Below are 15,917 nucleotides of genomic sequence, written 5' to 3' on the forward strand. Positions count from 1 at the left end.
TGTTAGTGCATTGCGCGACGATGCTCCGTCGCACCAGCCACAATCCACTTGGAATTGATCGGTTTGCCGAGCTCGGGACAACCAGGGGATTTTTGTTCTCGTACCTTCCCCCAATTTCTACAGCTAACCTGCTATTTTTATCGAATTCTACTGCCTTGCACCTGGGCTCTGGACTACCGTTTAGCGTGGCTACCTGACGTTTTTGTATGGAATCAAGCTCGCAGCAGGATCCACTGTGGCTGTGCACGATTGACGGGAACGTTTGACGGTAACGTCATAAGGTGTGGCGGCCAGCGTCACCATTTGGATAAATACCCCGCGGCCTGCTCTCTGTTCCTGGTTTTATCCATCAGACATCCTAATCCTTGACTTCGCCAATCCCTTTTTTCATCTACTCCTCAAATCAAATACAGACCTATCATAATGTCAGACTACACCACCGTCCACGTCTCAGGCATCGCCTCCTCTACTTCGGACAAGGAGGTCCAGGACTTCTTCAGCTTCTGGTATGCGATCCCCCTTTTCCTGCTGGACAATTCCAATTCTAACAAGTTCAACAGCGGCAAGATTGTCAACATCTCTGTCACTCCTACTTCCAGTGAAGCCAACGCTCCCAAGTCGGCAACCGTGACATTCGAAAAGGATGCGTTAGTGTACCCCGCACGCTTCATCCATTCGCAGTTACACTAACACACAACAGTGCTGCCAAAACAGCCCTTCTCCTCGACCAGACTCAGCTCGGCCCCTCCGTCGTGACCGTCAAAGCCGCGCAATCCCTCGAGGATATTGCCGGCGAGCAGGGCGCCTCAGCCACCCAAGCCAAAGACGAGAACCACCACGACATCGAGCAGGAAGATAAGCCCCGCTCGCGCATTCTTGCAGAATATCTCGCCCATGGCTACGCAATCAGTGACCAAGCCCTCCAGAAAGCTATTGCTCTTGATCAGAAGCACGGCTTCTCCTCCCGCTTCACGAGCGTGCTGGGTAACTTCGATAAGAAGACCGGCGCTACTGACCGCGCTAGAGGCCTTGATGAGAGCTACAAGCTCAGTGATAAGGCCGCTAGTGGCTGGCGCGGACTGCACAGCTACTTCGAAAAGGCCCTCGGCACGCCCTCTGGCCAGAAGCTGCGCGATTTCTACTCCCAGACCGATAAGCAGGTTCGCGATATCCACAACGAAGCCAGGAGACTCGCAGATTTGAAGGCCGGAAAGCCAGAGAAGACTGAGGGTGAGGGTTCTGCCGCGACTGAGGCTGCCCCTGCCCCTGCTCCTGGCGTGGAACCTCAAGCTGCCCAAGCTGCTCCGGCTACGACTGAAAAGGCATAAACGCCTTCTCTCTACCAAGGCGTTAATGATTATACATTGATGACCACGCCTGGTTTTTTGTGTTTTTTTCTATGATCCTTTTTCCCCATTGTGTTTCTAGCATGATGACTTTTTGGATTACTCTTCTTTTCATTCTTATGTTCATAGTCGATTACCCTGGCTGTCTGGGACAGAAGTTTACGAACTGAGCTTTAATAACATTCCATGCACGATCAATTTCACAATTCGCGTAACAACAGTAAAATTATAGTGTTAATAGATGTACTATCAAGTAATACCCAACCTAGCCCCATCCCGTACACTGCTGCGTCTTGAAAGAGGTATCTGTACTTGGAAACCCTTTTCTATGCAATACGCCCCACCTAACACATCCTCAGTGGATAAGTAGGGCAATCAAACATCTCCCTATATATACTACTTATGTCATTCCAATAAAGTAAACAGGTACAAACACGATTCAACTATTTCTGGTTCTGTCGTTTATATAAAATTAAAATATGCATCATAACCTCATAATCAATCTCATACTATCAAACTCAATCACTCCATCCTAACTTCATTCCCAGGCCCCTTATGGTACTTCCGCGCCTCAATATCCTCGAGGATATGTTTCGGGTTGCTCGTCAGCACAGCCGTATGGGGGTTCTCGACTCCGCGTCGCTCGGCATCGGCTGTTAGGGGCGCATACTCGGGGCCAGGCGCGAACTTGTGATCAATGTGACCGGAGCCAGTTGGCGAGTTTTCTTGTGGGCCAGTTTGGCACTCGGGGGGTGGAGATTGACGGCCGCAGAGTTGGGCGGACATTTTGAATAGAAGTTTTAATTGATTTGAGATCTGGCAGTGGTGGTGTACTGGTCTGATTAGAGAGGATTGAGATAGATAGGGGTTTGAGCCTGGTTGGGGAAGTACCTTCGATGGGTAGGTGGTTTACCCTGTAGAGATATATTGATTTACTGGAAAGCGAAACAAGGGATTGCAGACATTAAATAACTACCATATTCACTGTCAGGGAAGTCTTTGGTAGACTGTATCATCATTATGACGTTGCGGGTCTAGAGCATTGCAAGTCAAGACCTCATCCCTCGACCTACTCCGTAAGGGTCCACCTGCAAGCCGCGGTGTTGCATAATGGCGGATCATCCTGGGTCTCCTTATCCTGAAGACGAGCCCCATATGCTCCATAAGAGCTGTCGGGATGATGTTTTAAATGTTCAAGTGTCTGGATTATATAGGTCACGTGATGGTATCTGACATCAATTGTATATCCTGGCATTCAGAGTTGGCCCCGCGTACTTCTTCCACATTGTTCTCTCTCTTTTCTTTCTCGGTGGAAAAAATAATACTGCATTGCTCATGCTCATGCCATGGTAGGTAGAAACGGAGAAAGAAAACCAATTGAAAACGAAAATGAACAATATTAACTCGGGGAATCGGGATGGAGGGTAGGGAGGGCGTGGGGTAGGTGATGGGACTTTTGACAGGATTCGTAACCAATAACATGATGCAAAGAGGGGTCAATACTGTCGTGAGGGTCAGGTGAAACGGAAAAGGAAATAGAAAGGAATCTCGCGACAAAACGTTCTAAACAAAAAGGAACAAGCATGGGTCACGTTATGGCGGATCCAGTAGCTAGCTGCTTAACAGCTGACACGAAACAGTAGGTGTCCAAAAAACGAGACTCCGGACCGACATTGCATCTTTTATATCATAGCCTATGATTTGCGCTAGGGCAACGTGACGATCACGTCGGCTACCAGTCGCTTTTCGTCAAAACCAACGTCTATTGGTTTCCGTTGGCTTGAAGGGCTGCTGCTTCAGCAGCCTGGTTATTAGCCGCGGCCAGAGCCTTCGCATCGGCTTCGTGGAACACAGACTCGATAATCTTCTTTTCGTCATCGTTCAGAATGTTCGTCAGGTTGTCGTAAAGTTGTGGCTGTTCTTGTTGAAGGTCTAACACTTGAATTAGCGAACGTTCCATTGCTTAAATCACAAAAGTACGTACTCAGGAAGACCTGTTTAAACAGCCCATAGGGCTCGAGCTTATCCAGAGGAGTCTCGAGTAAGCTCTCCTCGTCAAGCTCGTCGTCATCGTCATCCCCAGCGAAGGAGCCAAATTTCTGGGCCTAGTGACGAATTAGTAACCAGTTCAAACCGTAGTATTAGCACTACTCACCTCCTTGTTCAAAAAGTCCAGATACGCGGCACTCTCGTCGGGGATATCGGCCTCGGCGCCCACTTCGGCCTCATCCTGTTCCGTCCATTCAATTTCGCCATCCCAGTCGTTGCCCTCGTCATCATCCTCGTCCTCTTCTTCGTATGTAAAGTCCGACTCCTTTGTCGCATCCTCGCGGTCTGTAAATAATTAATTAGCTTCCAGTCCAATACGCCAAATAAAAAATACATACTCTTAACAGCGGCAGGCAATGTGTGGAAAAGTCTGGTGACACCCTGGAGCAACCTAGGCCATCCCTGCTGAACGCTAGTTGGGACATCCGCAGGGTTCAAGGTGAGCAATGAGGTGATGGCAACAATCGATAGCGTCTTGTCGTGGACACGTCTGAATCCATCAATACTAGAGAACCAGGCGCTGAAGAACTTGTTCGTCCACCCCTTAGATTCCAGAACCTGAAGACTGAGGACAGGGTTGTAGTAGATGGCGTTGATCACCATCTCCATCAAGTGGAGGCGGTAGGACTTGGTCCGTGCCTCTCCAGCATCGATGACACGCATCGCAAGGTCGATAAAGACAGGGATATATTGGTCGATATAGCCGCGGAGGTTAAGCATAATAGTCTCAGCGAGCTTGCAACCGCAGATCCTATCAACACCACCAACCTTCTCATCGCGGAAGATGTCCTCAACCATGCCAACAACCGCGGCAAGGTAAGCGGGGTTCTGGACCATAGTCTGGGAGCCATACGCGACATAGTTGTCGAGTGCGGGAAGCATATCTTCCAAATACAGCTCAGCACCGGCCTTGAAGGTCTTGTGGATGAGCTCAAAGGCCTGCCACATAGTGGGAGAGATAGATTTTGAGGCAAATGTGCAGCTGTCGATGATTTCAAAGACTTCATTGTAGAGATCGTAGAGCTTGTTCTCGAGGGTAATGCTAATAACGGGCATAAGGATCGTTTCGAGATGTAAGAGCACATCAGGTGTACTCTCCAAAGTGAGGATCAGAGTGCCAATTGTTTGCAAAACACCGAGAGCGGTGATGCTCTTGTCATCCAAGAAGTCACCGTATGAGTCTTCGTCACCCTTGGCAGCGTTCCTTTCCAGGAGTTCGCCAACGATACGCATGTAGGTATCACGCAACTGCTCGCTGAGAGCAACAGCAAAAGGCGTTAGCTCGGCAGAGAAAACTTCCACGAAATCCTCCATAACATTGGCCAATGCGTCGACGTCAACCTCGTTGGCGAGTTTGAGAAGTTGCTGCATAATCTGGGGGATATTCTGCTGCATCGAAGTACGGATGACATCGTGGCGGATAAGAGGCTGAAGAGCGAGCGCAGCCTCGACACGGACAGGCAGTTCAGAGTCCGTCATGGATTCCAGGATATTCCGGTAGATTACCATAAGGTTGTTAGGGTCCTTGAAATCGAGCTGCTCGAACTTTTCGAGCGTGTCACACGCCCGCGCGCGGAGGAATCCGTGTGGGCTGCGGAACTCCGGGAAGACATGTCGGACGAAGAAATATTCAACCTGATCCGCGATTGGGCTCTTCTTTCCTAGGATCACGGATGACAATGATCCAATCATGCGCAGTGCACCCTCTTTCTCTCTCGGCAGCTTCTGATCATCCGGAGCAGCCTCGTACTTGCTAACAACACCATTAACGAATGTGAGAATCGAGAATGTCTGCTTCTTGCGGTTCTTGGTAAGGGTAACCAGGAAGTTCGTGGCGGCAACATCGGGAGCCGACACCTCCTCGTAGTAGTTCAACTTTCGGTGTAGGTATTCGGAGGGATCTGTCTCGAACAACTCAATGTCCTCGTCACTCTGGCACAAAATCGGGAAAACGAAATGGGCGATGAGATTATCCATGTGCGTCTTGAGGTGATCCCACATCGACTTTGGCTTGACACACTCTTCGAAGAAGATCAAGGTATAGGAAAGGGCAGGGTTGCTCATCCATTGGCCCTTTGATACATATTTATCAATCTCCGTCAAATACCCCTTGAGGATCTCGGGTGCGAATGTTGAAATGAACGATTTGGCGAACTGGCTGTAATCGGGGTTACTGGACTTCGACATGGTTGTGGGGTTTCCGTATCTATAGAAGTCCATGTTAGACGAATTTAACACCCCCATCGCAAAAATTCTACTTACCTGATGAAGAGACGGTTCAAGTTGGCGTAAGCCCACTTCTTGCACTTCCACCAGTGGGCAAGTTCTCTCTCTTCCTTGGATTCCATCATAGAGTTGGCCGGGGGCTGTTTAGCGATAATTCGCAGGAACAGCGTACACCAGTCGACGGTTGCTTGGTGTGATTGGAGGTGCGGTGAAAGCTCGAACTATCTATCCGTCAGTTTCTTCATACAATATTGGTTGTATCCGGATTACTCACGTAGATCGCATGTTTGTATGACTTCACCACTATGCGAAGCATTTCCGCCGCCTCCACACTTTCCTCATCCACGAGTTTTGACCCGATGCTCAACAATTGAGGGAAAGAATGTTCGATGATCTTGTCGAATTCCTCCCGCTTGTCTCCGGCCTTAAACCGGTAGACACGGCAAATGGCCAACAAGCACTGCAGACCAGCATATACCGAGCCCGCATCATTCGTACCAAGCAATTGCATAGTGATATCAAGGAACCCGGGCCATTGTTCCGGGAAGTCATGTTGAAGGATCTTCTGGAGTAGAGGGACGAGCTGGGCGCGAACGTTCGGGGGTGTCGATACCAAGGCAGGGATCAGCCTCTCTCGGAATCCTGGTTTCTCGCCCTCAGGAATCGGCGCGCGTAACGGGCTATCTTCCAGACTGTTCCATCCCCGGTTGATTCGGTTCTTCAGATAAACACCCGCTATCGATCACCCCGCGGTTAGTAAAAGCTGTGGTCTAAACCATCGGCGGGAAAAGATCGGCCGCAAGAGTAAAATGGTTTTGATCTGTGCAAAATAGGAAAATATGTCGACACAACGTACCGGACAGTTGAACGGCATTAACCTGCTCGCCCTGAAGGATATCCAGCAGAGCGTTTATGAAACCCGGTTGCGTCTCGGCCTAGACAAGAAAAGGACAATCGTCAGCAAAACCACCGCCAGGGGCACATCCCACCGCCCAGCACATACATATTTCAAATCAAGCTCCGCCTGCCGTCGAATGTCGGCATTGGCATCTAGTGTGGACTGGATGCGATTCCGCAGTACTGCAACATCCATCTCGCTCCGGCAACGACCCCCAGGTTGCAGAAATCAAGACTCAGAAAAAATAGACGGGGCACAAAAAAACCCCTTGACGAAGTGGCGTAATCGAGGAGGCGAGAGGGGACAAGGAGGGGAAGATAAGAGGGGGATCAATAGGGAGAGGTAACTTTCGGTTTTCTCTCAGTGGATTTTCAGGCGGTGTTGGCCCCGCGTCTAGGGCAGCGAATCAGACCGCCTGCCGCCCCGCGCGCGGTAAGAGAATTTTCGTCAAACCGTTTGGCTCAGGGGACGGATATTGGACCTTACAGTGAAGGATATGTTGAAATACACTCTGGTAAATGTTCAATTCGTAAATTCTTCATGACAGACAGCCCTAATAGGCTGGTAGTGCAGTTGTGCCTGATTATTCCCACTTCGTGCGATCACGAATTCTTCTGGCAGAAAAAAAAAAAAAATAAAAGACCGCATTGTTGCTACCCACGTGGTTCTCATCAGCCACATTGTACTATGAACTCATAGCCTACATATAGAGGGACGCCGCAAAAATTACGTCCCTCTTGATCTTATCCTGCGCTTCTTGCATCTTCGCGTAGAGCGTCGGGTCTCCAACCAGCTTGGCCGCATTCTTCACCTCCCGGCAAGTTTCGTCAAGCCGAGTAATAGTTCTCACAATGGTCCCCTCCATCACATCCGTGAGATCCGTAATCCGGTTAAACGACATCCCCTTGGCCCACTCGTAGACAACCTCTGCCAACCCAAACCGCGGCTGGCTGGCAAAGTCATTGTTGTCCTCCGTAGACTGAATTACCTGGTGCTGGATCTGCACATCGTTCACCTTCTCTGAAATCCTAACTATAGCTTCCTTGCCCTTCTCCAGCCGGGGGGTCAATGTTGGGACGTTTTCCGTCTTTTCTTGGAACACAAAAGCGGATAGGAGTGCAACTATCTCCTCCGGTTCGTATTCAGCAAGAACGTTCTCCAGAATCAGTTCTGTCAAAACCAGCTCATCTGCGGAGTGAATCTCGCAAGCGACCTTTCCTTTCAGCTGCACGCGGGACTGCTCGTCGACAAACCCGAGGTCCTTCAGTACCTGGATACGCTGCTCGTAGTCAGGAAGAAGCTGGAGGTTCTGGTCCGACATGAGCTGCTTCAGCTGTGAAATGTTCTCCTTGATCTGCCACTCATCACGCTGCATCTCGAAGTGCTTCAAGAAATCGGGGCACTTCAAGCAGTCGCATGACTGAGCAATATTCGCTAACCCGCGGCGTTTGTCGAGAATATCCCTCAGCTGCAATTCTTTAATGCGGGCCCAATCTAGCTCATCCCAGGTCGGTGTGGTCCATGAGGAGCATAGTTTAGACAACTCCTTCTCTGCGAACTTTACCGCCTCTATAATGAAAGTTAGCTAGTTCTTTGTGTCTAAAATATTGTAACAAACCTTTCTTGATATTGAGGTACCACGCCGGGCCACTAATCTTAACAAGGGTATTGGTAACACATTCAATATCGGTGATTGGGATCTTGAAGACCTTCAAGGTCATATCAGCTGCGCGGGTTGGGAGGGGGTTCATGAATCCTCGGAACGCAGGTAGGAATGGGAGAATCTCGCTTGGGTGGCGCTTGCTGGCCAATTTGCCTATCTCAAGAATTTGGATTACCGGGTTAGGACCGCCTCCGACTTCTCGCACTATAACACCTGCGGTTCGCGATCCATCCTTCCGATACACAACGAGTCGCTTTGGCATAAGAAGGCGTTTGCCAACGGGTGACGAAAGTAAATTGAGGTGTAGCTCGCTCGTGAGTTTTCCGTATTCAACCGATGCGTCATGGCAGGTGGCAATGTCAATATCACAAATCTCGCAGGGTTCTCGTTTAATCTTCTCCAAACTGGCCTCTGAGATTTGCACCTGCTTCTCGTGTTCGGGAAGCAAGGCCTGTGTAGCGTTCTCGCTGAAACTTCGCTTGATCATTTCTTCGATCTTCAAGGCTTCGACCCGCAGTAAGTTCAAGATCATGTTGTACGTAAGCCTAAACTGTGATCGAAGTTTCGTTGGATCACCAAGGATCATCTTCCTGAGAGCACCAGCAGCGGGAGCCTCGTCTTTGCCAGAGTTCACAATAATCACATAACCAACGTTATCGAGGCCTCTTCGTCCAGCACGTCCTGCCATTTGAGTGTATTCACCTGGCAGTAGATCTCTGAAACTTTTGCCGTCATGCTTGCGGAATCCAGAAAAGACGACTGTGCGGGTAGGCAGGTTAAGACCCATGGCAAAGGTCTCGGTAGCGAAGAGGACCTTGACCAAAGTTTTCGCGAACAGAATCTCGACAATTTCTTTCATAATTGGCAAGAGGCCACCATGGTGAACAGCAATGCCTCGGCTCAGTAGCTCACGAAGTCGAAGGATCTGCGGCAATGTCCTGTCTTCAACTTTGAGTCGGGTGAGGGACTTTTCGATAGTCATATGGATAAGACTCTTCTCAGAGGCATTGCAGAAATCTTGGTTAGACAACGAGTCGGCATTTTGCTCGCATCTCTTCTTCGAAAAGACGAAAATACAAGCCGGCAGTAGATTTTCCTTACGCAGATGTTGGACAACTTGCACCCAGACAGTCTTGTCCTGGGCGGCAGTTGTACGTCCGCCACCTCTACCCGTACGAGCAATATTTCCTGTTCCTCGGTTTGCTGGCGCGCCTCTACCTCGTTGTTGTCCGCCTCCGCGTTGTCCGTTTCCTCTCGGCCCCCCTCGAGCAGGAGCTTGTCCACGTCCCCGTCCTTGAGGACCACCCCTGCTCGCTTGAGACTGTGCTTGGGCCTCGGCCGCTTTCTGGGCTTTAATTTTGTCCTTGCCTGATATGATATCATCTGCTTCCTTCCAGTTGTTTTCGAGGAACCTTTTGTTGGAGTCAACAATCTTGAATTTGTTCTTCCCAGCCCAAAGATAGTGTTCAAGGGGAACGGGTCTCTTGGCTGTCGATATAACGTAGATATCCTTCTTCTTTGTTCGGCCCACCCAGGATGCGAATTCCTGAGTATTGGGCACTGTAGCCGAGAGGAGAATGAGGGTGACATGCTCGGGAAGCATAATGATGACTTCTTCCCACACGACACCTCGTTCAAGGTCATTCACGTAGTGGACTTCGTCGAAAATAACAAATTCGACATCTCGGATGAGATCTGCACCACGATAAAGCATACTCCGTAGAATCTCAGTGGTCATAATAAGGCAGCTTGCTTCCGGGTTAATCTGAACATCACCCGTCAGAATACCAACATCATCAAATTCATTTTTGAAGTCGCGGAACTTCTGATTACTGAGGGCTTTAATGGGCGAAGTGTAGATGGCCTTTGTCATATGCTTAGCAGCCAACGCAATGGCATACTCCGCGACGACTGTTTTACCAGCTGATGTATGTGCAGCCACAAAGACCGAGTCTCCGCCCTCCAGATGATAAACAGCTTCCTTCTGGAAAGTATCCAGCTCGAATGGCCATTCGCGGGCCATATCCGGCACAAGCTCATGGAAATTGGAGATTTCTTTGTTGACGTCCACAACATGAGCCCATTCTTTGCCGCCCTTTTTCTGCAACGTCGAGAGCAGCGGCGCACGCGGCTCTAGAGAGGGGAACTCAACAGGCAATAACGAGTCAATATCTTCTTCCTCTTCGTCCTGGTCCGATTCCTCATCTTCGATTTTCACGCCCCCTTCCACATCAGAAGCTGTCTCATCCAGATCGGGACTGATTTTTTCATCCTCTTCCTGAAGCGTGTGTTCAACTTCTTCATCTTCCTCTGCAGCTTCTTTGGACTTTGCCTGTTCAAACTTCAGTCCGCGCGAGAAGCCAGGTGCAGCTTCAAGTAAGCCTCCCTCAGTCCCAAAATTAATGATGCGATCCAAACCAGCTTGCTTGCCCCCAGAACTTGGGGCCCCTGGTGTCTGCGTTTCCTCCATCTCGGCAATCGCCTCAACGCCATCCAACCCGCCAGGAGCAAACGGGAAGAATCCCGCAGCGCCCCTTACAAAATCAGCACGGCCAGCCGGCCGGCGAAGCAAAGACGTCGAGTTCTTCGCATTGGCGCTATTAGCAGGGACAGTCACTTCGTGATATCCCGTGACACGCCCTTCGAGGCCTTCGCGATCAAATCGGACAATAGTCCGAGTTTGCGTGCCGGCAACCTCGAAAATGTCAGTGTAGTCCGTTGATGTATCCCATCTCCTAGTAAATTGTCAATGACATACTCATCAAGGCCGAAACACTCGAATCGGTCAGAAGCTGACGGCAGAGCCTACCTCTGTAAACGATTCAACCATTCAGAGTTAAATCGAGGCGATGGGTTCAGGAATTCATCCTCCAGCTCACGTCTCGTTTCGGCGACAGATGGGCGTGTTCTGGCGCGAGGGGCGTAATTTTGATAAGTGCCGTTCTCTTCCTCTTCAAGGCGTGCATCAAAGGACTTCCCCTCGATACCTTGCAAGTCCAGGTTGAGCCCGGCTAGGGTTGATGTGAGAGTCTCCATGGGGGCATGTATATCGATGCTAGCGATATCTTTTCGAGAGAAGTCTGGGATGAGGAGTAGCAGTACACCTCAGCCGAGTCAATGGCTTCGACAGCCACTCCGCGAGCGCTGGCAAGCTATGAAAACCCGCTAATAAAAAGAAACACCTGACTATATGCGAAGATAATTCATGGATCGTTGGATTGAGAGTGTATGCTCTTAGGCTTCCACGGCGAAACACAGCAGTTGAAAAGGCGGGTGTCTTGGTGGGGGACACAAGAGCTTTCCGCTGACGTTGTTGCGGGTGGAGACCTGCATTGGCTTGGTGGCAGCCATCCCAGATACGAGTCCCATACAACATATAGTGAATGGGCATGAAGAACAATAGTGAAGGCCTGGTTCAATATTTTCTATATACTGTAAACTTGAATGGGACAATAATATTATTCGCTATTAAATTAGAGTCTTATTTTGGAAAAAAAATTCAACGCCACATTGGTGCACTAGAAGAAATTGAAACCAACAGGAACCATACAACACTCCTGAAAACCCAGTGCGCCTCATAATAATGTGATGGAAAGAGAACATGAGAATTAGAATCATTATAACGTTTAGCCTTTCGTATCAGCAATAGCTTTTGCTAGTCATCGGCAAGAGAAGTCGTGCGTCCTCGCCCACAAACAAACTCAATTCTGAAACCGACAATAGGACAATTAGTTAATCGTGGGTGTTTTGCTTTTGTGGTGCTCGTATGATGATCCAACCAGTTTTGCAATAAATATTAGTTATCTGTAGGTCATCACTGGGAAGGTTTTACGGTCCGTGATGTTTAGTTGGTACTCAAAGATCCCAGTCACGGTTGCGATATATCTAGGAAATTAGAGTCAGCCTGCACCTGCCAGGATAAAAAATTATTTCTGCTTACAACGATCTCCCATCGGCACCAAATCCAAGTCCAGCTGAACAGTTTGGATCCGAATCTCGGCGCCCATACCCAAAGGTATGCTCTGGCGGATCATGGATCACGCTTCGGATCCGCGCGGGGCGGCCGTAATCAATACCTAACGGTGGTTGCTGCGTATACCGTTGCCCGCGCATACTATTTCGACTCATGGTATCTGCCTCATTAATGAGCTGTCGCTGGCGTCGAAGGCGCTCAAATGCCACAGGGTTCGTTCTTAAGCTAGTCGGGTCATCATCGTCTTGCCTTTCAGGGCGCCTATGAACAGACCGAGATCGCTGGTGATTTCTTGGGCGTGGTATCGAACTTGGAGTAGTACTGGAGTAGTCAAAATTAGCCGTTGGTCGGGCTACGGTCCTGCGAAGCCGACTCCCATTCCCACCCTCGTTACTAGAGCCACTTTGGTCACTGGAGCTTGATTCCACAGGATGAGCCGGAGTATCTAGCGTAGCGGACCGTAGCTCGTCCGGCGAAGTGGTCCAGCTCAGTGTGATACTTGGTTGTGGATCCGGCGTTTGGCTGTCCACATTCGCATTCCGGTTTCTAGTCTCGTGGTTGCTTGGTGGGTGTATGACAGGCCGAGGTGAAGTAGGGCGAAGTGCTCGATCGGCTCCACTTGTGAGACCTTGACGTCTTGTGCGAGACCCAAAAGGCGGGTGCGCATTAGCATTATCTCTGGTTGCCCGATCTGTCAGGTCATCTTCTGTCGTTGATGTCCAGCGTGCTGTATTCAGAAATTGCACGATTGTTCTCTCTCTTGACGTTAAGTCTTGTATCAAACTTTCCCTCAGTGGTGAGGTATCAGATCCGTCACCATCCTGATCATCTAAATTGCCCTCAACTGAGTCAAGTAACGCCCGTGAATCAAGATCGTGGTACAGTTCGGGAGAAGGCTGCCTGTCCACGCTAAACCTTGATTCTGTTGATTCGTCAATTATCGGCTCCGTATCAACTTCCTCGACGTCGTTTGACTCATTCGTGTCGAATTCAAGTATTTGTCTCCGCATAAAAGCCTGACGCACATCTGCAATTCCAGCATGCCCTTTATCCTCGAGCCATACAAGGAGATCCCAAGGTTCGGGTGAAAAGCTCATACAACGCACAGCCCCGCCATGAAAGCAAGACCTCGACGAGTTGAAATAGCAGACAATTGGACTCTTGTTGGAAGGAGTGATAGCGGGTTCCTGGATGCTCCTAACATCGAAAACCGTAATCACTCCGGACTGCGATCCAATGGCACACAGTCTATTGGATTGGGAAAACGCAATGGTAAAACAGCATTTATCTTCGATCTTCGGGCCCAGCTCCATCTCGATACAAAGAATGCGGTCCAATGTCCAGCCACTCAACTTCTCTCCTGTCTCAGTGGAAACCACGGTCGAGAGGTCACGAGTAAGGCTATAGAAATAGGCGCTAGATTCATCCCCAACTGCAGCCAGAAGACTCGAATCTGGTGAGATGGCCGCATAGTTCATACACGCCGGGTGACCGAGTTTCTTCAGAACTTTCGAGCGCGTCATTGAATAGATGGTTACTGATTTGTCATTGTTGCTGCAAGCGAGAAAAAAAAGAAAGTTAGCAGGCTCTAAACCGAATATGAATGAATATGCACGGTAATACCTAAGAACCGCAACATCTTCGTCTGTGAATCCTTTTTCATCGCCAGGTAGACGATGGATAGTCACGGAGTTGACGATACTACCGCCGAATTTATGCAGCTGGACCTCTGGCAATTGGCTGGCACCAAAGCCCGAATTTGACGGTTGCTCCAACCCCGTCGACTCTCGTGGCGAAGCCCTCTGTGAAGCTTCAAGGTCAATTGGTAAAGCGCTATCTACATCCGCCGGCTGCTCTGTTGGCGGGCCGCGAGACACACGCACGTTGCGATCGGAAAGCTTCACGAAAGCACACTCGCCATTGTTGGTACCCCCAATACCAATCCAGCCATATCCAGCAGCAAGACACTTCGGCTCGAATGAAATAACTGCGATCGTTTCCCGTTTCCGCGACGAAATGTGAATTGAATACACCACCCGGTCGGCGATAACGTAGATTCTATCCCGGTCGGAAGTGCTGATGTAGTGTCGGAGTTGTTGATGGCTACAGGATGTTAGTCTATAGGCCAACACTGTAACAAACTTGACCAAGGCAAGGGTGGGACAGACTAGTTAGGTATCTTGAAAGGGAAAAAGCGGCGTTTTGTAGGAAGAACGAGAGACTCGGTAGGGTGATACCTAAGCCAGGTTGCGTAGCGTTAGCACACGACGGGACAAAGCAACCCTATCGGAGCCTGGGGGGGTCCTGGGCTGGAAGTTGTGGGTTATACTAACGACAGCGCGGGATCCGTAGTCATGATGAGAGACGGTCAAGACCAGAGTGACATTGTTGAATGTGGCAGCAAAGAAGAAGCGCTGTTGTTGTGAGGCAGTGAGGCAGCGAGCAGCGAGCAGCCAAGCGATAACGATGACGGAGAAACGTTCGAGCTTTGTGGCGGCGATAGTCTTATTCTAGAAGAATAAGTGGTGTGGTGGAGCTTGAGGACTGTTACCCAAATCCCATGAAAGTCAAGATAGCTGGAGGATTGGCGCTGGCCAGCTCAGACCATAGGTCACAAACTACAACTAAACGCAAGTAATTTCTTCCTTTTGTTTTGGCGGGTTCCAGCTTGTGATCATAAAAAAAAAAGAAACGAAAAGTGAACCCCAGATAGTTAGTACCCCCCGGTCTTGAGGTAAGTATTGATGTTACGAGTCCGGAGGTCAAAGGCCTCACATGTCGGACGGATGACGTAATAATTATTGCTCGATCCGGGGAACTTGCAAGCGGCGAATAATGCAATAATAGAGCTCGAGTCTTTTGTCTTCCAGGTGGAGTCCCTCTCTCTCTGGGTTTTTTCATAGCTGGAGCAGTGGTGTGATCCTATGGTTAAGTCGATCTTCGAATGTGTTTGCTGTTAATGGAGCTCATCCATGGCGCTCTGCTATAAAGGCAAATATATATTTTGAGCTAACCTTCAAGGTATATACAAAAAATTGATCGATGAATTTGCGGATCAAGGCGGAATTACTAACTTCGACATCTAAAGAACGCATAACAGCACAGTAATATATTTATTATTAGTATCTAACAAACTGATACATAATAACGATGCCTTCGCTTTGGCATGTCAGTGGCAACAGCTCTCCGGCTATCCATCCGTATAACGGAGGAAACGCGGCAAAGCCTCGGTCGGGCTTCCGAAGAGACGGGTCACGTGTGGTGCATCGTGGCACTTTGGAGCTTGAAAACACCGGGACGAGGCTGGAGTTGAGCTATTTACCAAGATATGTAGAGATCATGAGCCCTCTGTAGAGATTAAGAAGAGTCCCCGCTGAAATAACCCTTCCTGGAAGATGTTAGCATCTCCCTGAAATTTTGAGCAGAGTCGAGCTGCAAGATCGGTTGCCCAGACGGTCAAAGGTGAAGCTTGATTTACGGCACTGTGATTGGACAGACAGGCCAGCAGCCGTGATTCTACCAAGTTCGACGACGGGCCGAAGCTCTCCGCGCAATTTCCACTAGTCCTCTTTTCTTTGCCGTCTCCCTTCCTCCAGTTTCTTCCTCTCCGAAAAGAAGCCAAAAAATTCTTCCTCATCTCTTCTTCACCTCTCCATCTCTCCATCCTATACCCCTTCCATCCATCCTTCTCTCCTTTCGATTGAATCGACTGGAGTGTGTTTTATAATCTTTTAATTCCTGTATTATTTTATTTTCTACCCT

General features: G+C 49.4%; 5 protein-coding genes across 5 annotated transcripts; 1 reads left to right on the plus strand and 4 right to left on the minus strand.

Moving 5' to 3' along the window:
• Positions 1 to 193: 193 nt before the first annotated feature.
• vip1 (putative actin cytoskeleton protein (VIP1)) lies at positions 194 to 1,598 on the plus strand. Its single transcript, XM_040815617.1, has 3 exons — positions 194 to 506; positions 561 to 647; positions 701 to 1,598. The coding sequence occupies exons 1-3, from the start codon at positions 424 to 426 to the stop codon at positions 1,326 to 1,328; spliced, it is 798 nt and encodes a 265-aa protein (XP_040667012.1). The 5' UTR covers positions 194 to 423; the 3' UTR covers positions 1,329 to 1,598.
• Positions 1,599 to 1,782: 184 nt separating this feature from the next.
• ASPVEDRAFT_40814 (uncharacterized protein) lies at positions 1,783 to 2,181 on the minus strand. Its single transcript, XM_040812216.1, has one exon. The coding sequence runs from the start codon at positions 2,130 to 2,132 to the stop codon at positions 1,869 to 1,871; it is 264 nt and encodes an 87-aa protein (XP_040667013.1). The 5' UTR covers positions 2,133 to 2,181; the 3' UTR covers positions 1,783 to 1,868.
• A 927-nt stretch (positions 2,182 to 3,108) lies between these two features.
• On the minus strand, positions 3,109 to 6,714 carry ASPVEDRAFT_52245 (putative nonsense-mediated mRNA decay protein (Nmd5); the record flags this gene model as incomplete). Its single annotated transcript, XM_040814608.1, has 8 exons — positions 3,109 to 3,278; positions 3,331 to 3,451; positions 3,502 to 3,680; positions 3,734 to 5,601; positions 5,658 to 5,842; positions 5,896 to 6,356; positions 6,478 to 6,556; positions 6,625 to 6,714. 8 exons carry the CDS (start codon positions 6,712 to 6,714, stop codon positions 3,109 to 3,111), a joined length of 3,153 nt encoding a protein of 1,050 aa, XP_040667014.1.
• Positions 6,715 to 7,219: 505 nt separating this feature from the next.
• Positions 7,220 to 11,218, minus strand: ASPVEDRAFT_129639 (SKI complex RNA helicase subunit SKI2; the record flags this gene model as incomplete). Its single annotated transcript, XM_040806654.1, has 3 exons — positions 7,220 to 8,088; positions 8,138 to 10,917; positions 10,992 to 11,218. The coding sequence occupies 3 exons, from the start codon at positions 11,216 to 11,218 to the stop codon at positions 7,220 to 7,222; spliced, it is 3,876 nt and encodes a 1,291-aa protein (XP_040667015.1).
• Positions 11,219 to 11,590: 372 nt separating this feature from the next.
• On the minus strand, positions 11,591 to 14,606 carry ASPVEDRAFT_625427 (uncharacterized protein). Its single transcript, XM_040815621.1, has 6 exons — positions 14,489 to 14,606; positions 14,324 to 14,392; positions 14,039 to 14,258; positions 13,779 to 13,957; positions 12,123 to 13,709; positions 11,591 to 12,067 (listed from the first exon to the last, which is right to left on the minus strand). Exons 1-6 carry the CDS (start codon positions 14,509 to 14,511, stop codon positions 11,983 to 11,985), a joined length of 2,163 nt encoding a protein of 720 aa, XP_040667016.1. The 5' UTR covers positions 14,512 to 14,606; the 3' UTR covers positions 11,591 to 11,982.
• Positions 14,607 to 15,917: the final 1,311 nt, after the last annotated feature.

The sequence above is a fragment of the Aspergillus versicolor genome (genome assembly GCF_001890125.1).
Source record: "Aspergillus versicolor CBS 583.65 unplaced genomic scaffold ASPVEscaffold_4, whole genome shotgun sequence".
Lineage (NCBI taxonomy): Eukaryota > Fungi > Ascomycota > Eurotiomycetes > Eurotiales > Aspergillaceae > Aspergillus > Aspergillus versicolor.